The 24,561-nt window shown below is 42.4% G+C and overlaps 1 protein-coding gene across 1 annotated transcript; it reads left to right on the top strand.

Moving 5' to 3' along the window:
• The first annotated feature begins 4,398 nt into the window (after positions 1-4,398).
• Positions 4,399-24,242, top strand: FSCN2 (fascin actin-bundling protein 2, retinal). Its single transcript, XM_044299327.1, has 5 exons — positions 4,399-5,524; positions 18,840-18,996; positions 19,859-19,980; positions 21,847-22,014; positions 23,510-24,242. The coding sequence occupies exons 1-5, from the start codon at positions 4,699-4,701 to the stop codon at positions 23,713-23,715; spliced, it is 1,479 nt and encodes a 492-aa protein (XP_044155262.1). The 5' UTR covers positions 4,399-4,698; the 3' UTR covers positions 23,716-24,242.
• Positions 24,243-24,561: the final 319 nt, after the last annotated feature.

Raw genomic sequence — 24,561 nt, 5'->3', positions numbered from 1 at the left:
GGGCAGCATGGTCGGTATTCGATTTGTTATGGTCTATTAACTCAAGTGATTGAGACTGAGTTGCAATACCAGATATAGCCTGTGCACAAGAGGGATGCTGTTTCTGGAAGAAAGAAGCCATGTTTTCCCAATCCCATAAATCCCTTCAATGTATTATTTAATGTATAGCTGGAGCTTCAGTTATAGGGGGAAGCAGAAAATCACAGTCAAGGCTAGTTGGACCCAGTACCTCAATCACATGGCTGATAAGGCTAGCCTTCTGCACAGCAAAACATGTTTATTACTTTTAAATTTGCCCCCATTCGTACCAAATGCAAAAATGTTAAAGCGGAAAGTTCTATTGAAAAAGGACTGCTCATATAGATAATCCGGTAATCCCAGGATAAATACGTTTAATTGTATGCCCAGTAAATATCCACATCTCATGGCGTTTTAAGAATATTAGGTAACTATAGTGCAGTTTTCAAATCTGTGAGGGCAACTGGGCACTCTCATTTTTAAAAGGAGAGAGATAAGACTCCTAGGGGGTATATTATGAATACATATATGCCACTTTTTGTCATATATCTGTTACAGATTTGGTCGCAAAGGGGATTTGTACGTTCTAAAAAAAGGGGTAGTGGTGTGGGAAGAGGGCAGGCCAGTCATATTTATAATTTTCTACGTCAGTTTTTGTCATAGAAAAATATCTAAATCTACGCCAGCGAGGGAGATGGCGTAGATTTAAGGCCGTTAGGCGCTGGCAGTGGATGGGCCTAAGTTATGTAGAGGCTGGCGCCTCAAGCACCAGCGCAGAGGTATTAAGACCGGCATCATCGGTCTTAATAAATGACTCCCACTAGTTCCTAAATGATACTGCCACAGAGTGCATACAGTACTGAATGTGCTAAATGACATATCATATCAACATGTAGATGGGAGACATCGGGGGACAAGGTGAGCACACTGTCTACACCAGGAGACATTTTCAAAAATGTTTGACCAGAGTAAAAGGTGCAGAATTTCCTACATGGCCGTCAAATTCAAAAAGTTGGAATTCAAATGTATGTGAATTTGGAGTAAGTGCGATTTTATATTTTTTAATAAGCATTTTATTCAACTTTTTATATCAATTGCATAAACAAGATAAACATCAGTCATTTGCGATATTATGTCATAACTTAAAGAGGACCTTTCACCGATTATGACATTGTGAACTAAGTATACAGACATGGAGAGCGGCGCCCGGGGATCTCACTGCACTTACTATTATCCCCGGGCGCCGCTCCGTTCTCCCGCTATGCCCTCCGGTATCTCCGGCCACTAAGTTATAGTAGGCGGAGATTTCAGTCACTAAGTTATGGTAGGCGGAGTCATCCCTTGTTCTGCTCTAGCGCTGGCCAATCGCAGCGCAGAGCTCACAGCCTGGGAGGTTATTTTCTCCCAGGCTGTGAGCTCTGCAATGCGATTGGCCAGCGCTACAGAAGAACAAGGGCAGACTCCGCCTACCATAACTTTGCGACCGGAGATACCGGAGGGCATAGCAGGAGAACGGAGTGGCGCCCAGGGATAATAGTAAGTGCAGTGAGATCCATGTCTGTATTCTTAGTTCACAGTGTCATAATCAGTGAAAGGTCCTCTTTAACAGTACATCCAGAGGTCAGAAAGTAGAAACATTTCCTCTCTTTATTTATGGTATCTTTCAGACCTTAGTCCTCATCTCCATAATCAGGTTGTCACAACTAACCTTCACAATATATCACCACCATACCTATTATAGGATTTGCAAGGATTTAAGATTTTACGCAATCTAAGTACGGTATCTATGTAGTGTTTCGCTACCCATGCCTCCTCTCATCTCCCTGAATTGTTAGTGGGCCTAAGGTGCCCTTTAGTTCCTCTGTTGCATATGGAACAATGTCATTTGGCGATTGATCTCTGTTTGTGTCCAATATGGTGCTATGAATGGCTTCCACCTCACAAAAAAAATATTTACAATAAAGTTTCTTGTGCCTCTCAACCTCAGTCCACTAAAGTTCAGTAATTTACAGAGATGGTTGACCACCTCTCCAACAGAAGGAACTCGAAAGTCCAACCCGTGGAGAAAGAGAGGCCATAGGGCTGCAACAGAGGGGGAACTTTTCTAATCCTTGAGTTCTGCAAATCATCCACTGGGATGGAGTGTAATAGTAAAAGAAGAGGATCCTATGATAAAGTAGTGGACCAGATGGAGGAGATATACTGCGACATTGTATGCCAATGTCTATGGGTGACGGATCCGTCAATGGGTGACGGATCAGTTTTATTTTGTGTCACAGAAACCGGATCGGTCACCATTGACAGTCACGATAGATCCGTCTTGGACGCACTCAGAAACACTGCTTGCAGCCCTTTTATGTGCGCCATGGGAACGCAATGAAACGGATTGGAATGCATTCCGGTGCACTCCGTTCCCTTCAGTTCAGTTTTGTCCCCATTGTCAATGAATTGGGACAAAACTGAAGTGTTTTCCTCCGCTGTTGAGATCCTATGATGGATCTCAATAGCGGAAAGGGAAAGCGCAGGTGTGAAAGTAGCACCATACTCCCAAAATGAAGACATCGCTCATGCTTCCTCTGCTTTGGGGCGAAGTACCCTACACTAAGAGAACTCAAGTTTGACAGCATCACCTTTGTAACATATCTTCATTGCCTTCTTTACTGTTTTATTTAGTGTAGAAATTCTGATGCTACTTGAAAACGGTCAACAAGCAGAGCCACTTCTGTTTAGGAATCTGCTGTACCGCAAGACGGTGACACTTACACAACATGAGGCTGCACAGTTAAGCTTGTTTCACACTGCTAGCAAGGTGTTTCAGTAGAGAATGCATTATTTGTCCGGCCGATTCTCTGCATATTTGCCGGATCACGGCTGAAAGGCATTCCGGTAGAGTCCAGCAATGACGGATCTAGCAGGCTGCTCTGGGCCAGAACAGCCTGCCAGATCGGTAAAAGCAAATGTGAAACAAGCCTAAGTGTCTACTCACCATTCATTTACAAACCCATGGTGAAGGTTCATGATCCCCCAAGGTAGGTTGGAAATTTATCTCCTGACCTGAGAGTGCATGTGTTCTAAAAGGGGAGTAAGCCACTGTAAGACACCTCTGCTGGTGGTTTATCTCCCTGAGAACAAGCGCATCGGGGATATTGAAGTCCAAAAGCCCAGTCCTTCACTCCTCAGAATCTGCCATCATGGGGGAGATATGGGAGGCCCTAATACCAAAATTGCCAGTTTCAGTCAACCATTAAGCTGGTCACAAGTTTTGGATAGCTGTCAGTTGAAACCTTGTTCAGCTGACAACTGTATCTCCTCAGCTGAGTGTGCATGTGTTCTGAAAGGTGAAAGGGGTTAATCCACTGTTTGACACATCTGGTACTGGCTTAGCTCCCTGACAACAAAGAGATCGGGCATGTTTTTAAATCATAAAGCCCAATTCTGCTCTCCACCGAATCTATGATCACAGTAGATATAGGAGATCCCAATCCCGAGATTGGCAGTTTCAGCCAACATTACTCTAATGTGTATGGCCAGCCTTAGAGCTTTTGCCATCTATTATGGGTGCAATATAAGATTCAGAAAATGACCTTGAAGAAATCTTGAGCCTCTGAGCTTTCAAGCTTGTAGCCGAGACGTGTTTCTTTAGCATCTCAATTGTTATATTTTGCATCTAACGATTGTCTGGAAATGAGGCCGACATGCAGCGTTCTCTGTGGGGTGGACAGATTCGCCTTAGTGCAGGTACGAGTATTTAGAAGTGACTAAAGACAGATGGAGGCAAACACAGTGGGGAGCCATAGGAAGCCTAAACGGATTAAACTTGGAAAAAAAATATCAGGATAATTGTTAAGCAGATTATACTGTGGGCTCCTAAATGGGGAACTAGGAGGTGACCTATACGAGTACCGCAGGAATCAGCGATGCAGGTAATATTAGACAGGTGTAAAAAGGAAAAGATACAGACAGAATTCGGCTGATGGGAGGAGGGAGGGGATTAGGTTACCTGACTCTTTTTTTTTTCACCTGTACCATTTTAGTCGGAGGAAGGACACCGAGAGTCGGGAAGATTTTTTTTTATTATGGTTAACTAATGTAAGGATGAATTATGACATCTTCCTGAAGAGAAAGAAGCTTTCGATGGAGAAATGAAAGAGATTCAGCCTAAATCGAGAGAAAGTGTTCGCTCAGTTGAGTTGAATATATGAGAAGCGACTCAACAAAAGGAGCATTGTTTCCTGGTATACAGGCTCTTTGTGGTTTATGCAATAGCCCCACTATTGGTTACTGGCGGCTCGCGGTTCATTGAAAACCAGGGACAGAGCTTTTGTAATCCTAGATGTAACCAATTAAACAGGCTGCAGCAACCACTTGGCTGAGCAGTCTGCGTCCTAAGCTTAATATGTGAAGAAGAAAGTCCAGCTACTCTGCATCCAGTCTGGGAGGGAGATGGCGATGTGCAGATTATAAGAAGGCGGCCGACAGCCCAAAGTAGAGGCAACTGGAGCAGGATCAAAACCGCGTCATTGGGTGTTAGGTTGAGGTGCTTTTGAGTTCATTCATTTTAATCCAGATCTCCCAGGGCTGCTTACTAAGTGCCTACCCTTTGCGTTCAGACTGCTGGTAACACGAGACACTTTCGCTTCAGAATCTACGAGAGATATTTCGAAGTCAGAGATAAAAAAAATGCCAACCAATGGGATACACCAAATTCTGAAGATCCAGTTCGGCTTGATCAATTGCGATAACAAGTATCTGACGGCAGAATCTTTTGGCTTCAAAGTTTACGCTTCTGCTCCAAGCTTGAAGAAAAAGCAGATATGGACTTTAGAGCAGGATGAGGTGGACAGCTCGGTGGTCTACCTCAAAAGCCACCACCTGGCAAGATATCTGTCTGCTGACAAAGATGGGAATGTGTTGTGTGAGGCTGAAAAGCCAGAGGGAGATTGCCGATTTACCATAACTGCCCAGTCTGATGGCAGGTGGGCCCTCCAGTCTGATGTATACAAGAGATTCTTCGGAGGTCTGGAAGACAAATTGTCATGTTTTGCCCAAACCATCACAGAGACGGAGCTCTGGGCTGTTCATTTGGCCATCCACCCACAAGCTAACCTACTTAGCGTCAGCAGGAGAAGGTACGCACACTTGAGCCCTCAAGAAGATGAAATATCTACAGACAGTAATATACCATGGGGTGTAGACTCGCTCATCACCCTGGTGTATCAGGATAAAAAGTACTGCTTGAAAACTTGTGACAACCGGTACCTACGTAACGATGGAAAGCTAGTTAAAGATCCTGATAATGGCACAGGCTACACTTTGGAGTTTAAGGCAGGGAAGTTGGCTTTCAAAGATTGTAGTGGGAAGTACCTGACACCCATGGGGCCTACAGGAACACTAAAATCTGGGCGGAGCTCCAAACCTGGCAAAGACGAACTTTTCGATCTTGAGGAAAGTCATCCACAGGTTGTCTTTAGGGCATCCAATAAAAGATACATCTCGATCAGACAAGGTAATCCATCAGATGATCTCCATGTCAACTGCCCCTTGTTGTGTAATTGGTCAGTGTATCACTTATTTTACCCTTTTGATAGTGAAATGTTGATTTGTTTGGCCATGTTTTATACTGTATGTTAACCAATTAAGTGCTGGGAGTTACAGAAATCTCATGTCAAAGTTAACTGGGTAACAATAATACTCAAGTCCAACTTGTAAGAAATTCATAAAATGCTAGAAACCATCTGACAAATGTAAAAATATTAATTCCTGACCAAACCTCTTTTGTTTACAAAAGCGTTTAATGAAAACAAGATTAGATTTTTGGAGGTCCCCTTCTGTCTCCCTTTAGTTGAATTTTCATAACTCAGAAGTGTTAATTTCGAACCCCTATGTGATCACATCTCCACTGAAATCAGTTGGGAATAATGTAATGCCACAGAGGTTTGGCTCCTTACTTGGCACGACAACCTCTTCTTTCAGGGCTTTGATGACAATCCCTCAACATATAATCTTCTAAATGAATAGATTCTTAAGATGGAGAACAGATTAAAAATAGGAAGTTCCAAAATTATATTTTAGGGTACATCAATAAGAGTGATGGGGGCCTGACAGCTGGGACTCAAAGGTGAGTGGGTCCTAGGCGCAATTAAGTTGAGTTAGAAAAGACTTGGTCATTTGTGAGATCTGACTTTTGGGTCTACGTCCTCTTCTGTGCAGGACATGTGTTTCTAACCATCTATGATCATTCCTGAAGATCTTGATGATAATATAGAAGAGGGAACATCCATTCCATAGAGTAGATAATGATAATTGCACCTTTATAAAGTGTCTTGGCAGCAATATGGGTCAATGATTAGTATGATTCAATGGGCAGCTCGGTTTTCTATGAAACTGTCCACGTGGAGCCAAGAATAATAATGACATCTAGCTAATGACATCCTGTATACAGCCTTATCCAATAACAGGAATAGGCTGCTTTTCGGAGGAGGGGATTTAACACTACATAATAAAAAATAAAAAAACATTTGCCATTCAGAGGTCATGGAAAGCTGGATGACATTCCTGTGGTAATGTTAGTTATACCATGCCAAGGTACAAGAGGGAAACTCAAGGACTGGTGATTTTGGAGATGTATACATCTGTGCAGATCCTGCTTTGTAATGCTTAACTGCTGTATGAGATAGCTAGTAGTGACAACCACCGTGCGGGGCCCATATCAGGTGTTAGTTCCCTTCCCCCACACCGAATTGGGCTGTAAGGAGCTGCTCCTCCAAAGGGCATCAGAATTTATTTCCATCTATGCATCTTGAGGGCAGCTTTGTATGTTTTTGTAATGGTTGCCGTTTTAGCCATTTTCGAGCACTCTATTAGAGAATTCTGATTTAACAGAGGGGGCCCCTATTTTCAGTGTGAAAAGTATTGGCAAAGAGGGTCTCTTTCTGAAGGATCTAATATGGCTGCGATTTAAATGTGTACCATGCAATACTTCAATTTCCCTATGGTAGTGCTACAGGGGAATTTCTGTGCCTGTTATTGGTTTCCCCCAAAGATTACTGGGGAGCCCAGCAGTGAACACATTTTTATGTGAGAGGCACTTCTAACAAAAAGGGAATAGAAAGAAAAGTGGACAACCTCTTTTAAGGGAATCTCATCAGACAACCCCCTTAAACTATGGCATCAATATGCCATAAAAATCTAAGCAAGTAGTTGCATGGAAATGGGGTCCCCTTCCAAGCCATACATAGTTGATATTAACTTCCCCTATCCTTAGGCCCTCAGTTGTTGATGTGAGCCTCTTGTAGTTTATGAAGGCCTATAAGAACACAGCGGACTGAACTTGCTGGGGTGGAAAGGTTATATATATATATATATATATATATATTCTTTCCTCTTTCAAGCTGGGAAACCAATAGCCTCTTAATAATAACATTTCTATTAGACTTTCTCATATCTGCTCTTAGCCAGTACGTTTCGATTGCCGTGCAGCTTACGGCTATATCTGCATAACCGTGCTAGGTGGACAGTGATGGAGTGGACCAGCATATATCTCCACTGATTATTATGCTGCTCCTACCCTCCTCTCCACATGGGCTGCAGTGATTAACATGGCTCAAGGGTGGCAATGACATGATGTTATCACCATGTATTGTAACCCCCCTTCCCCCTCAGGCTGCACATATCACTGTTCAACCATGTAGACAGCAGAGATATCACAGTCTAGGAGAACGGTGGACGTGCAACGTGTGTTACCAAGACTTTGATGGTGTAAAGTCAAATCAGTGGAGGTCCAAGAATTGTGATTCCCACTTGTCTCGAGAACGAGAAAATCCCCTTATTCAAAGTCGCTGTAAGTAGTTATGAATGGCAAGCCGCCTGAGAAGACCATCCAAGTGCACCTAATGGAAGGATGGGGAGCACAGTAAAATGTTCAGCTGGACATCAACAGCTCAAAACACATTTTGCAGTTCAATCATCTCTGAGCGTGATATTTTGGGGTACACTAGGACTCATGATGACACTGGCTGACTCTTATGGGGGTATTGTGGGTGATCCTGATTAAGGGGTACTGTGGCCAACTCTGATGGACATATTAAAGCTGTAAATTAAGGGGTCACTGTGAGGGGACCTTTATGACGACTGTTGCAGCCAATGATGGGGGCACTCATAGGGAAATTATAGTTGGCATTGTGGGAACCATGGCTGAATTATCTAAGGGCTCTCACCAGCACTCTGTGGCTGATACATTGCAGGCACAGGGAAGCTTTTAGAGAGCACAATGACTTGGTCTCTTTTATGAGGGCATTCAAAAAGGGCATTTGATAAATCTTCTGCAGAATCTACAAGGCGGCTGTACCTATTTTTTTATTCCAGAATATTGAGGGCATGCACAAGTTTTCACTCTCCAATAGAGGTAGCCAATTGCATTTGCTATGGACCCATGCATGGGAAACCCAGGTTGGCTTGACTCAGTCCTGCACCCCCCCATAAGCAGTGTGATAAAGTGCAAGGTTTGCTCTGTCCAGGTGAACCTAGTACAAGCACACATTTAAGAATGAATAAATCTGCCAGGCCTCTGTTTACTGGGATGGCATGGTAGCATCAACCCATACTAGATGATTTATTCAGCCCATAAATGATATGACCCTCTACAAGTCCTCCCTTACATTGACCATATAGCTAAGAAACACAGGACCTTCCATTTTACAATGAATGGGAAGGAAGGTGGATAACTGGTAGGTCCACCTGTTTCCAAACTGGCAGCATAAACCAGCACCAGAAGGATCCTTCATCTCATCTGTGATATTATTCTGTGCAAGGGATGGGAAGGTGAGGAACTGTTATGAGTAGCTTTGAGGCATGAACCAGAAGGGTTCCTATTTTGATCCTACTATAGGGTGCCCTTTTCTCCCATCTAGGACAATATTGTAATCTAGTACTATAAATCTGCTCATGCATTTCAGAAGAGGGACACTCAGGAGGTCACTTTTCGATGTATGACCAGGTCCACTCTGTATAGTACTCTGCCTGTTATGACATTGTTACTCAGTGATGATTTCTACCATCAATCTGTGGAAATTATGTCATTATTGGATCATGAGCTGTGATAATCATGACTGTGTCATTTATTGGCAGGGAACCTTTCATCTTCTGGAGATTCGTATTGCAGGACACACACGTATAACACCAAGGTTACGTTACTCAGAGAAAATGAATTCCTAAAGATGAATATATGAGATGTATTCATCTTCCTCCTAACTTAATCATGCAAAGAATATAATGCAGAAATAATTGATGAAGTGGGCACTAAGCTTGCCCATTAAATGAGTACTTATGATAAAGGACAATACTAAGAGGCATCTATAGATTGCAGCCAAAGAAGCAACATTTCATGAGCTGGTCATAGGCGTAACCATAACAAAACTATCGGTTGTCACATTGATCAAAATTTTGATGCAGGTGTGATCACTGCTCACCCTGCTCTTCCTCGTTCTTGACTGGATTGACATCAGAAACTAACAGGCAGAAAAGGAGGATATCAGGGTAAATATAACGCTACATAAGCATGTAGATATATTTTCCCCTTCTGGGTCTATGGCTCTTTAAAAATGTCAAATTAGGATCAGCACCTTTCAGATTACCACCGCCACAGTAAAAAGCTGATTTTGCCTGATGGTCAGCCAGACATTTCCCTTGCAAAGCAGGACTTGGATCTGGTTCATAGATTAGGGTCCCAAGCGACGGACTCCTTCCTAATAGGGCACATGGGCAGGTATTGTTTCTAAACTATAAGGCCCCTTTCACACGGGCGAGATTTCCGTGCGGGTGCAATCCACTTGTTCGCGCAGCCGGCATCTCTTCTGTCTTCTTCTTTGAGGAATAGGACCTTTGATGACGTCACTGCGCTCAGCAAATGATCTTTTACCATGGTGATGGATCATGTGACGGACCATGTGATGAACGTAGTGACGTCACCACAGGTCCTTTTCCTGTGCACAGCAAAGATGAAGGCAGAAGAGATGCCGGCTGCGCGATCAAGTGGATTAAGGTGAGTTAAATTATTATTATTATTTTTTAACCCCTTCAGCCCTATTGTACTAAGCATTCTCTGTTAGGAATGCTATTATTTTCACTTATAACCATGTTATATACGAAAATAATAATGATCGGGTCTCCATCCCGATCGTCTCCTAGCAACCGTGCGTGAAAATCGCACCGCATCCGCACTTGCTTGCGGATGCTTGCGATTTTCACGCAGCCCCATTCACTTCTATGGGGCCTACGTTGCGTGAAAAACGCAAAATATAGAACATGCTGCGATTTTCACGCAACGCACAAGTGATGCGTGAAAATCACAGCTCGTGTGCACAGCCCCATAGAAATGAATGGGTCCGGATTCAGTGTGGGTGCAATGCGTTTACCTCACGCATTGCACCCGCGCGGAAAACTCGCCCGTGTGAAAGGGGCTGCGTGAAAATCACAAGCATCCGCAAGCAAGTGCGGATGCGGTGCGATTTTCACGCACGGTTGCTAGGAGACGATCCGGATGGGGACCCGATCATTATTATTTTCTCTTATAACATGGTTATAAGGGAAAATAATAGCATTCTGAATACAGAATGCATAGTACAATAGGGCTGGAGGGGTTAAAAAAATAATAATAATAATATAGCTCACCTTAATCCACTTGATCGAGCAGCCCGGCTTCTCTTCTGTCTTCTTCTTTGCTGTGCACAGGAAAAGGACCTTTGATGACGTCACTGCGATCATCACATGGTCCGTCACATGATCCATCACCATAGTAAAAGATCATGTGATAGACCATATGATGAGTGCAGTGACGTCATCAAAGGTCCTATTCCTCAAAGAAGAAGACAGAAGAGATGCCGGCTGCGCGAACAAGTGGATTAAGGTGAGTTAAATTATTATTATTATTATTTTTTTAACCCCTCCAGTCCTATTGTACTATGCATTCTGTATTCAGAATGCTATTATTTTCCCTTATAACCATGTTATAAGGGGAAATAATACAATCTATACAACCTTGAATCCAAACCTGAACTTCTATGAAGAAGTTCGGGTCTGGGTACTACATTCATTTTTTTATCATGCGCGTGCAAAACACATTGCACCCACGCGGTAAAAACTGAACAACGGAACGCAATCGCTGTAAAAACTGACTGCAATTGGGTACCTACTCGCGCGGGTTTGCCGCAACACATCCAGACACGCTAGTGTGAAAGGGGCCTAATAGTTGTCATTCATGATCACCAGGCCGGTTCTTGATCTAGAAAACAATGTTCAAATTTACTTACATTTATCTGGAAAATGGTGAGGAATAGAAATGGAAGTTATGGAAAGTTAGAAAAGCTCACACTATATAATAATGAATCCTTATGTTTAGTGGAGAACTCTCTTAAGCTTCTCGAGGAGTCCAGGGCTGATTGTGCATATACAGGCTAAGAATGAGCCCTTCAGCTGCAGCCTAATGTGTAAGATGATTCTCCAAACCATGGCCACAAGTAACACAACTCTTGTTTGGTCACATCTGATACTCTGTCAAAAGGAACTTGCAGTAACCAAGTCAACAGGTCAGCTTCATCCCTAGTAATGTCCTGTACAGCCAAAACCACCTCAACTAAAGCTTCCCATACACATTATAGAGAAGTCGGCTATCGTGTAATTTTTTTCTTTTCCGGGCCACTATTGGTTGTAATAAATATACAGTGATGCCCTACATATGGCAGATATAGGAAGCTCAAAAAGGTTGTTAGGTTTGGCGTCTTTCAGACAAACTAAATCTTAGGGTTAGTGGCCTCATTGCTGGCAATGTCAGTAATTATCGGATATCCTTTATAGAATTGTTAAGTATGAGCTAATTTTTCAAACAAGGCTTTTGATGGCACCCATTGAAATCACCCATGATGCTGGTAGCTCTCCAGAGACAAACTTAATACAATGTGGCTTTCGACCCTATTACCCATCCTTGTTTGCTTGCTCCTCTGCCCTGCACAGATTATTGCCACCCTGTACCAAGGGGGGTGGGAGCAACCATGTCTGCCCTCAACTTCTCTCCAAGAGCCAAGTAGCAACCACATCGCACTTGTTTCCGAGGTCAGACTGCCTCTGTGTTATCTGACGTATGGACCATGCTTGTTATCACTCACTGTTGAGTGTAAGTTGGTGAAACATGTAGGAGATGAGAATCTAGGTCCAACAGTGGCAAGGTTTGTTAGGTTATGGTCTAGGTACAAGAATCGGTTGAGATCGTCAATCTAATGAGTGCTCCACTGTGCTGGTGTGAGAGCAAACAATAGCATGAAACAATCTTGCAGCTACCTCCTAGACCTCCTGTTTGAAGCATATACAGATGTACTAGTGTACATGCTTTATCCACTTATGTTGACTTTGATGTCTTATCCTAATCTAATAAAAGTTACCTTTTAACTATTTCCTCTTTAGATAGTGGTTCTGTTTCAGCTTCCCAGTAGATAACAGCTGATTGCACACACTCCCTAGACCCCACAATCGGCAATAGTCCACCACTCTATTCCACCAGGGGAAATCACTTAAGGAGTTCTTGGCCCTTTCTGTTTAGGATCCGACTTAATGAATGTACACTGGGTTCACATGGCTGTACAGGTTATGGACAGATGCCCCTTACTGCTTGAAGTGTTTGTCTCCGAAGTTCAGTAGTTTTCCTCCAGTTCTGTCAATATCAATTCAATCAAGACTCAAAAGTGTGGGTTAAACAATATTCATGGAACTGCATTCTAATCTCTTGGTCTTCTTGTCTCTCAGTCTTCTTTCTCGGATTACAAGCTTGAATGTTTACATCAGCCTTTTCCCTGGCATCTTCTTCCCTTCTTCATGTCATTGTGAAAATGTTTCCTATTGCAAGGAAAGAGACAAGTTGAACCCACACTGTGCAGGGATGGCCAGGTCCTCCACACTGAGGAACTCTGGAGAATATAGTTCTGTGGGGATATTACTGAGGAGAAAGGCTCTGGCAGGGTTGTACCTCGATATTTCCCATTATAATACATGCAGAAATCAGCCAAGCTTGCAGGAATTAATTAGCAAAACAGCATTGTATGCCTTGTAACAAAGACACTGTGAAGGGTAGGTTCACGTGGAGTATTTTGAGGCAGACTTCCCAGTCCAGCAGGGCGTAGAAGTGTAAATTATTCCTTTATTTTTCCAATTCCTTTTCAATCCACTTCTGGCTTTGGCTGAAAAACTTGCAGTAAAATGTGCCTCAACACCTCTTCCAAAAAACTCAGTGTGAACCTACCCTAAGGCTTGTATTAGGCTAGTTTCACACAAGCGGCAGCCTTCTCTGGCAGGCTGTTGCGGTGGGGGAACAGCCTGCCGGATCCGTGCTACAGCTAGTGCACACGTGCCGCCGGAAGTCCGCTCCAGCAATGTGTTTGCAAAGTCGGCAAAATTTATTGAAGGTGTGGCTGTATACAATGTGACGTTTCGGGCTCACTTGGCCTTTATCAAAATACAGCAAAAATGTTTTAATAAATCACATACAGTAAGTGAATAAGGATACAAATTCAAAAGAGCGCACCGTACCATAGTAGGTGGCGCATCTTCTATAGTGCTGTTGCACATCTCTATATAGTGCACGCTTTCTGTGATCCCTGTCTACAGTGGCACCAGGCAATTAAAAGCAGGGACCCTTTGCTAAGTATGGTATTTTCTGATATTACTGCATGTAATCTGGTTACCTACTTTTGATTGTGGGGCTCACTCTCGCTCCCTTTTTTTTTACTATGAGCAAAATATGTAGAAAATTAACACGTATGTATATATTCTCTTCACTCAAACGGATTCACCCTATGGATTCTACAATTGAACCCAACTCTACCTGACTTGAAGTATCTATGGGGGATCTGACTTTAAAACATCATGAAATTGACTATTATTATTTTCCATATTTTTTTTTAACATTTGTGCATGCATGTAAGCATTTGACCTGTTGTATCCTTATTCACTTACTGTTTGTGAATAATTTAATTTTTTGCTGTAGTTTGATAAAGGCCAAGTGAGGCCGAAACGTTGCGTTGTATACAGCCGCACCTTCAATAAATTTTCCTGACTTTGCAAACACATTGCTGGAGTATTTCTTCACTATAACAGGGGTGGGCTGGGGGTCCGGCCGCAGCACGGCAAACATGCCGAGAGGGGGCAGAAATAAAACTATGACATGTTTCCCCGCCGGAACAGCCTGCCGGAGAAGGCTGACGCTAGTGTGAAAGTAGCCTTAGACCAGCAGTCTTGCAGGTAATGATCATAGATCGAAGATTTTTTTACTCGTTAGTGACCAAAAATGTGCTTATTACATAGAGCGATGTTCGTATGTACTTTCACTCTTTAATCTTTCACTACAAAGTCATCTCTGTGTATTACATGTAATATAGATGTAAAGATGCTTGCTCATAAAGGTGGACTTCAGATAAAATGCGATCTGTAAGTGAATAGAAGATCATCCTTCATAGCCACCAAGGACTCTACTCTTGAGAACTCCTCAACCACTCAGATGGAGGAGCTACAAACATGGCACCCATTGTAACATGTGGCCATCAGTACCATCATTGATTTACGATATGCAATTTCAGTGGCATAAATACTGTATATGGTGCATGGGGAAACACGATGGCCTCTCTGCCGTATAACATGATAGAAATGCTATTATTTGCACTTGATGGTTTGAAGAGTCCTGATACGAATTTTGCATTGATACCCAGAAGCTTTACTCTACTAATGTAACAGTGAGAAATCTGCTTCATGTAGCTCTCAGCCTTAAAGGGATTCTCTGGGCTTTTAATATTGATGACCTATCCATCAGTATCAGATTGGTGGGGGTCCGATGTATGAAGGGAAGGCGTGCGCAGTGTGCACGTGCCGTCTCCCGTTCGCTGCTGTTTTGCTATAGACATAGCAACAGTGAGCAGGAAGAGAGAAGGGAGACGGCACGTGCACACTACGCGCCCCTTCCCTTCGTACAGCTAATTGGCATGGGTGCCGGGTGTCGGCCCCCCCGCTGATCTGGTATTGATGACCTATCCTGAGGATAGGTCATCAATATTAAAAGCCTTGAGTAGCCCTTTAACAGAGGTGTTTTCTATTCAAGTCCTGAAAAGACATTTGAAACAAAGTTGTTCAAAAGTGGACAATTCCTTTAAGAACTATTTTTATTATTGTATGTTTTATTGGTTAGCAGTAATTATGACTTCCCTCATCAATTAAATTAGTCATATCTGCCAAACAAGTCATGAAAAGTTACTTTCCCAAGGCAAATTTCCTCACAGTAACATGTACAGAGCCAAGAATTATGGCTTCCCCGCTCATATGTAATAATACTGATGATTCACGGCACTGCGGGCAATGCAACTCTCTATTTACAATGTTTTATATGCCCCATGGTTGACAACGTGCTGCAAGACAACCAATGTCTACATAGAGAAGTCTGTTTCGGCTCAGGTGGGGGCACATACTCTGAGAATTCTGCTGAGCCCGTACAAAGCTGATTATGCAGAATGAAGGCTAACAGCCAAGATTAAGAGAGGGTGAGGGTCGCGAGAGCTGAAACAGCCAGCCAGATGGAAAGAGTCACAATCAGATTAACAGGCTCAATTAGTGCCAATTGTTTAGGGAGGGAATTTGAAGACTTACCGGATTGGACAAAAGAGGTGGCAGGAAAGTGCCACCAAGCCAGTGATGAGCTAAATCTCTAGGAAGAAAAATGTGAAGGCTACTAAGCATGGCATGGCACGAAAGGGATTAAAGACAGTTCATCTGATAACTTCCACTAGAAGAGAAGGAATTGTATGCAAGGGGGAAAAACAAGATAATATTGGGTCACAAGTAGACATAGAACTTGGTCGATATACAAAGGTAATTGGCTGGGGCCATGACCATGGAGGAGCTGATATGAAGACTCCACTATGAAGTAAAAACTCAACTTTGGATACATTTCTGGCAAACTCCAAACCTTGAATTTCTAACATATTTGAGGTTTTAGAGTGTGGGTCAGGGGCATCTTTTCTTCTTCCTGGTACTTCTTCATGCCTTCCTTGCCCATATGAAGCATTGTCAGGCCTCAGTCCATCAGCCATGACACAATTCATATGTGTCAGCCTACACAGTTTACAGTGAAGTCCTGAAGTCATTGCTGGAGCCAGTAAGTCATTTCTTACACATCTCTCAGGCTGTGTTGGCATTGCATTTGAGCTTTCCATGGAAGTTATGCGTTTTGGGTGTACTTCCGGATGTATATCTACAACAGAAGGATTGGACATATGTCACTATATAGGCGTATACCCCTGTATAGAATATAATACTCAAATGGTGGCTCAGTGGTTAGCATTGGTGCCTAGCAGCGCTGGGGTCCTAGGTTCGAATCCGACCATGGGCAACATCTGCATGGAGTTTGTATGTTCTCCCCATGTTTGCGTGGGTTTCCTCCGGGTACTCCCACACTCCAAAGACATACTGATAGGGACCTTAGATTGTGAGCCCCATTGGGGACAGTTGGATGCTAACATCTGTAAAGGGTTGTGGAATATAGTAGTGCTATATAAGTGCATAAAATAAATAAATAAACTACCCTATTCCACATACAAAAAAAAAAAGGGCACTTTTTGGTGTCTGGTCAGTGGGACCCAATGGGTACTTTATCTTGGGATATGTCAAAAAGGAAGAAGGGTCCCCACTGATTTCAGCCATGAGTGATTCCAGGTAAATCAACATTTGGTCACTGAATAAGGCTAAAAGCGGAGCTGTTATTGCTACTAAAACGTTATCAGTACATTTTCAACTGACTTACCAGTTGGGATGTGTCCCTGCAGTCTAACACAGTCCAATCAGTTCAGCAAGGGGCACAACCCCACTGGTGAAACTAACTTGACAATTAATCCTTAAACTGCTAGTAGCAATAACTGAGGAACGGTATAACAGAGTTATATGAAAAGATCCTCCAGAATTGATATTGCATGGGGAATAAAAAGTTATTGAGTGAAACAGACATGAGAGGAGTGGTGGCGGGTGCTTTTTAAGATTCCACCAAAATTGAGTTTTCAGTTGCATTTTTGCTGCAGAAAATGGACTACTTGTATCCCCTGTGTACTAAATACAGTAAATCCTTCTTCTAATCTAAAACGTATGTTCACAAGAAATGTATATTCTACAGAAATTAATATCCAAACCTAAGGAATGCTAATCCAAACAAAATGGGACTGTCTGGGGAAAACTGAGGCATGAAAACCTTATGTGGGAACATGCCTAAGCACTATATACATGCAGCTTTATACCTCATGGCCAAGTTGACTTCGCTTATTTACAGAGGGGGACTGACCATTTGGTTAGAGGCCCATGACCACAGATGATTCATAGCACCTTGAAGATAAAAATTCAAGAGATAGAAGTTGCACACATGCAATGTACGGTATTAACATGGCTCATTCCTTGTAAAAGTCATCAGAAACAGCGTCATTTGTGAAGTCTTGATTGTAATTGTACCAAATTGCAGACGTCCCTCTTCAGTCATGTGGTTTTCATGTGATAACAATGCAGTCATTCTGCATCTCACATTAGGACGCTGGTAGATAGCTCCTGGAGGGCCTCTGATCCTCATGCTTTAATTATCAGCGAGTGTGAAGAGCTGCCTAAGTGGTGCTTGACTGAGAATGTACATGGGAAAGTTGACAAAGAGGCACCTGGCAGAGGGAAACAGTATTTGGCCGTGTCCAACTTTACATCACGAGATGCTTTACCGATACCCTATATAACACCTTGATATGGCTGTTCTGTCCTGACCACTTGACAGTACATCAGGGACTTTTGGGGAAAATTTCACACCAAAATACAAAATGCCTGGGATGGATGCTCTTGACTTTCTGTTTGGCTGCAGCATGATGAGTGTACCACCAAAACAGCTCTAACCCATGCATGCACTCCATAGACCTCTGAGGTGTCCTATCTTATCTGTCACTACCATATTAGCTGCAGACAGAGGACCTGTCACCACTCCTGACATGCCTGTTTTAATAGCTTCATGCTTTCCCCACGTAATAACAATTCTGGAGCATCTATTCTTATGTCTGTATGTTGTGCCATTCCTGTATTATTTCTACTAGAAGTTATGAATGAATTGCTACATCTGCAGTAAGGGTATATAGGGGAGGTAACCAGTTGGGGGGGTGTACCTGCACAGACTCACTCTATTCAATCAGTGCTGCCATTGTCAGTCTGTGCAGGTACACACACCCAACTTGTTACCACACCTCCATAATAAAAAAAATAAAGCGTGATTCACCATCTATTTGATCATTTCCTCCTCCCAAAAATTTTATAAAATGGACCAAAAAGTTATACATACAGCTTTGTAGATGGAAATTTAAAAAGTGGCTGTCAAACAAAATAAAACCTATACAAATTTGGTATTGCCGTAATTGTACTGACCCACAGAATAAGGATTTCATGTAATGTTAATGCGCAGTGAACACTGAAATACCAAAACCCAAAGAACCTTGGCAGAATTGTGTTTTTAACTTCCATTTCACCCCACAAATAATTTTTTTTCTTTGTCTAATACAAGCTTTGAAAAAAATAAACAGTGACATTAAAAAGAACAACTTTTCCTGCAAAAAATCCTTTATACTGCCATGTAAACAGAAAATGAAAAAAAAAAAATGTAATATGACTGTTGGAAGGCAAGGAAGGAAAAACAAAAATGTAAAATAGGCATGTCCCAAAAGGGTTAATAACCTCTGGTTGCATTCACTCATCCTGCTAAATCAATATATTCATTTTCACCTCAGGTATAAATGTCTCTGCCAACCAAGATGAGGAGACAGACTATGAAACCTTTCAAATGCAGATCAATAAGGAAACCAAGACGTGCAGTTTCCACACCAATTCTGGCAAGTATTGGACCCTTGTGAGTCACGGTGGGATCCAGTCGACCGCCACTGAAATGTAAGTTGTTTGTAGATGAAGAATCTGGTTCTTTTGTAGAACATACGTAAGATACCCACACAGATGTATTTGGTGGGGGTCCTAGCATTTAGATTTTACCCTCTTTCCTTGGATAGGGGTGTTAATACTTATATCTTAGAATAGCCCCTTAAAAGAACTGTGGAAGCCAAATCTTGATGTTCATTACTTATCCAACCTTGGTTACCATCCTTGGTTTCTAAACCTTAGCAGTGATGGCTAACCTCCGGAACTCCAGCTGTGGTGAAACTACGACTCCCAGAATGCTCCATTCATTTCTATGGAGTTCTGAGAACAGCCAAGCAAGTGTGCATCTTGGGAATTGTAGTTTTACCACAGCTGAAGTACCAGAGGTCAGCCATCACAGCCCTAGCTGAACCAAGGTTGCAATGTTGGCCTGGAGTTCCTTGGGCACAATGGAGGAGATAACTCTGAGGGTCCAAAATTTGTAGGTCCACTTGTATTCAGACACATGATCAATGAGGTCTAATAGGATAAATGTAAATCAGCCCATAACAAGTAGACCTCACTGGGAAGTCACTGGATTCAAACTCCAGACAGGGTTATGTCCTGCTGGGCCCATTACAGTGTCACAGCCTGGGCTCTTCAAAGGTTCCTCAGATGTTTGAGAGAACATCCCAGGACTCCAGTTGACTTTGTGCATATCGCTGGTATCTGTACAATGATGTGGACGGCTGAATGTTAACCTTGTAGACATCTTGTTTCTTAAAAACAGGACCAGATGTAGCACAGGGGAAATACCTCATAATTTGGTAACTGAAGGACATGGGCCAGTAGGGGTGTAAACTGATCCTCTAACTCGTATTCCTCATGTCACTGACAGAGCTGCCAACACAATGTTTGAGATTGAATGGAGAGGCCGGAGAGTCGCACTGAAAACCAGTAACGGGAAGTATATCTGTACCAAGAAGAACGGGCAACTGGCAGCCGTGTCTGACTCAGTTGGTGAGTATACAAAGCTGAAATCTACTGGGTGCAATGATATGATTAATTGGGGGTCAGTATTTTACCATTCTGGGGTGCCTTTGACTGCGAAACACAAGTGTCAGTATATAACTATCCTGTTCCCCCCCAGTGTTATTGTCCTGCAACCCAAATATTACTGTTCAATACCCTGTGTCAGTGTGTAATTATCTTGGACCCTCAGTGTTATTGCCCCTTTACATGGCAAGATGTATCGAGCAATTGTTGGGAAGGAAGGGTTAAGAGTCCGTCATCATCACCTGTCACATTCGTTATGGGTGTTATGTTACTGCCCCCCAAATGTCATTTGTCATTATTCTAAAAAAAAAATCATAATTTTTCATGGCATTATGTCACAGAGAGGTCTGAACAGCTGCATCCATCAGTTCCCAGAAACAAGAGTCCTCGGCGCTTGTGTAACCTCTTCACAAGCATCAAACCTTTCAGAGGTGTCCATATACAGCTCCATTCACTTCAGTAGTCCCTATGAAGAACTGCATTGTGGGAAAGTTAAAGGAATCTCCAACAGCATCAAAATGTTTTGGGGCTATTGTCAGTAAATAACTAAATGTGGAAGTCCTCTTTAGACCTCCTACAAATACAAGTTTGCTTTTGGTATTTTTTTTCTACCTCTAAAACACAACACGGCATAAAAACTGAATGTTTTTTTTTTGCATTATACGTTTTTTTCAGTGGCATTTTTCTATTCAGACATATTTGAATTGCCTTTTTTCAACAATCTATGTAGTTAAAAAACACCATAGACACAAAATAATGTACCCAAAATGAAACAATGACGCTAGCAAAAATAAATGTTTAATTTAATAATTTTCATAGACTTTCATTGCAAAAGAAAAAAGGTGCCAAATAATGCATGTGCAAAAAAATTTGTAAAATAAACCACCAAAAGTCAGAAAAGGAAAAAATACTAAAAAAAAAAATTTGTGAATGAAACCATAAGGAATTAAATTATAAATTTGATGGTAAATTATAGAAGACACAAATAATTAGTAGACATAATACACACTCTAAAACCCCTGTCTTTCCGAAACTGGACAATCAGTTTAAGGCTACATGCACATGAAACAAAAGTATTTTGTTTCTGTGTACGGATTTTTTTGCGGATTGGATGAGGACCCATTCATTTCAGTGGGTCCCACACTGTGTGCTGTCCGCATCCGTATGTCCGTTCCGTAGCCCCACAAAAAATATAGAGCATGTCCTCTTCTTGTCCGTTATGTAGACAAGGATAGGCATTGTTACAATGGATCCACAAAGAAAAACTGATGCAATACGGATGTCATCCATATTTTTTGCAGACCACAAAACACATATGGTCTTGTGAATATAGCCTAAGAGGGATTAAAACATTATAAAGTAGAGTGGGACCAGAATGCCATGATAGGGGGGATTACTTGACCAGTAAACTCTATGACTATGAGGAATCTCTGGGGGCAGTCTGCAGCCATTGATTATGGAAATGAAGAATATATGTTAGTGGCGGATGTCTTGTATGGGTGGTGGTGTCAGGAACTGACATGATTAGAGTTTTTTCATGAGGCTTCCAGGCAGATTATTGGGATTCATTTACCAATACTGATGTCTGAGGGGTCCCTCTACCACAAGCACCAGTATTATAAATGGCACATGGGAGGTGAAGGCCCATCTACAGATTTTGCATTGGGGGCCAGGAGCTTCAAACTACTGGAAAGCTCTTCTGACCTATATAATCCCAAGGAGGGTGGTGGTCGTAAACAGACCATCTTATGTCGGGGATAACACAGACTGTACAGGGTGGTAGGTGAATGACTGGTGTGACTGTTCCATGTGTTACCTCTGTGTCCTCAGGTGAAGATGAAGAGTTCACACTCAAGCTGATCAACCGACCAATTCTGGTCCTACGCGGAGATCTGGGATTTGTCTGCTACCATAAAACCTCAAATACTCTGGATGCGAATCGCTCATCATACGACGTCTTCCAGATCATCTTTAATAATGGAGCATACCAAATTAAAGGTTACAAGTCCTCTTATAGCTATAATTTATTTCATATCTATCACATATCTACCTATAGCTATCTATCTAGTACTTATTATCTACCTCATATCTATACCTATCTGCCTGTCTACCTAATATCTATTATCTATCTCATATCAAACTCATACTGATCTATCTACACTAAAAGGACAAAAGTATTAGGACACCTACAGGAACATTTATGACATCCTATTCTAAATCCATAGGCAGAAAAAGAGTTGTCTAACAACCCCAATGATCCTACCCTGTGCCCCATGATCAGCCGCAGCGGTCACAGCACCAAGCTAATACCGGCATAAAAAAATATTAAGTGAGACGGGCCTGCCAGCCCATGTCAATTGTTTGAGATTTTTACGCAGATTTCACCCTTTGTAATGCAGAGGTGAGATCTGTGGTAAAACAGAAACCGCAAGGAACACCTGGATTTTGCTGCGGAACCACAAAGAAATTTACATGAAAATATGTGCGGATTTTCTGTTTGTAAATCTGCACCAATGGGCAGGTCCCCTTATAGCTCAATCCAAAGGTGTTGGATAGGGTCAAGGTCAGGGCTCTGTGTGACCAGCCAAGTTCTTCCAAACCAAACTCACCCAACCATGCCTTTATGGATGTTGCTTTGTGCACTGGGACACATTCATGCTGGAACAGAGAAGGTCCTTCTCCAAACTGTAGAAGCATTCAATTGTCCAAAATGTCTTGGTATGATAAATCATTAAGATTTCCCTTCACTGAAACAAAGGAGCAGAGGCCTTGAAAGCCACCCCCAAAGCATTACCCCTCCTCCACCAAACTTTACACTTGGCACAATGCAGTTAGGCACGTTTTCCTGGCATTACCAAATCCAGACTTGTCCACAGACCGCCAGATAGAGAAGCATGAGTATACCACTCACAGGTGATGGTAGAATATCTAGGAGGGGAGACATTTTATAAACAGACTGCATGGTTAGGGGTTAGATTTTATACACCAGTGGTAATGGCAGACTGTATAGCTAGGGCTGGATTTTATACTCCTGTGGTAATGGCAGACTCCATAGCTAGGGCTGGATTTTTTACACCTGTGGTAATGGGAGACTGCATGGCTAGGGGCTGGATTTTATACTCGTGTGGTAATGGCAGACTGCATGGCTAGAGGATGGATTTTATACTTGTGTGGTAATGGCAGACTGCATGGCTAGAGGCTGGATTTTATACTTGTGTGGTAATGGCAGACTGCATGGCTAGAGGCTGGATTTTATACTTGTGTGGTAATGGCAGACTGCATGGCTAGAGGATGGATTTTATACACTGTGTGGAAAGGGACTGAATGAAAGAACCTGAAGTCAATGATTAAGATGTGTGCCCCAATACTTTTTTCCATATAGTGTATATATTTATCTACTATTCTCTCTCTGTCTCCCTATCCTTCCCTTTATCAATTCATCTGTAAATAAGGTAGACCATAACCCTAACTTTCTGCTCTTTACCCCCTATAGGTCAGGGCGGTAAGTTCTGGTACATCTCTAGCAATGGCACAATCTGCTCAGATGGAGACATGTCCGAGGATTTCTTCTTCGAGTTTCGAGAATATAATCGTGTGGCCATTAAAGGCAAAAATGGCAAATATCTACGTGGGGACCAGGCAGGAACCTTAAAGGCAGATGCAGAATCTGTGATTGCTGCCACCCTCTGGGAATACTGATTTACCAGACACCACAGCTTAGGTCTAGAGGACATTAGATGGTCTGATTTGAGGACAAGGGTCATGGACTGGCACATAGAGAGGTGAGCAGTGAGCCAAATGGTGACCAACCTCTAATGTATGGCTTACAGAGTTCCATGGACACAATGGCCCTCCACAGACAACCTCCCACTAGGATCATGGGATATGCATGTATTTATCGAAATATCAATTTATAATAATTAGCATAGTTTTAGATATGTAAATTAGCTACTATGTGTCGGCACATGATCTGAGGGGACTAAAAGTAGAAAGACAGACCGGCACTGGATACCTGCAGCAATTACATACTGTGTTATTATGCAGCATGGCCACCACTGCAGACCAACGAGGGGTTAATACCACCCTGGCCTGAACAGAATGCATAGCCCATAGCTCAGACCAAGCAGCCCTCCTTCTGGAGAATGGGGAGGGTGCTTTTTTATACTGTTTTTAAATGAGGTGCTGCTGCATTCACTCACAAAAACCAATAAAGGTTTATTTCTTGGCAAGTCCATGAAACGCGTGAGGCTCTGTCTATGATCCAGGACTCCAGCGAGTATCGAAATAAGGTTCCTGCCACAGCGAATCAAGAGGGACCACCATAATAGATATCTATACAGCAAGTCATGGACAAGGGAAGAGATGAATTCCTTAGATTACTCATGGGTAAATTAGTAAGCAATAGCAACCAAATTGGACAGAATGCCCCTAATGTTCTGTAACCCATAGCAACCAAACTGCATCCTCCATATGACAGAATGCTCTCAATGTTCTGTAACCAATAGCAACTAAACTTCATCCTCCAGATAATGACAGAATTCCTCC

The sequence above is a fragment of the Bufo gargarizans genome, chromosome 6 (genome assembly GCF_014858855.1).
Source record: "Bufo gargarizans isolate SCDJY-AF-19 chromosome 6, ASM1485885v1, whole genome shotgun sequence".
Classification (NCBI taxonomy): Eukaryota; Metazoa; Chordata; class Amphibia; order Anura; family Bufonidae; genus Bufo; species Bufo gargarizans.
The sequence above is the reverse complement of the archived record's forward strand: the minus strand, read 5'-3'. Positions and strand labels throughout refer to the sequence as shown.

What these genes read in the sequence shown, in the direction of transcription:
- FSCN2 (XM_044299327.1), top strand. Translation starts at nt 4,699, where the DNA reads ATGCCAACCAATGGGATACACCAAATTCTGAAGATCCAGTTCGGCTTG. An exon ending in ATACATCTCGATCAGACAAG is followed by an intron (nt 5,525 to 18,839) that starts GTAATCCATCAG and finishes TTTTCACCTCAG; the next exon opens with GTATAAATGTCTCTGCCAAC. An exon ending in AGCCGTGTCTGACTCAGTTG is followed by an intron (nt 19,981 to 21,846) that starts GTGAGTATACAA and finishes CTGTGTCCTCAG; the next exon opens with GTGAAGATGAAGAGTTCACA.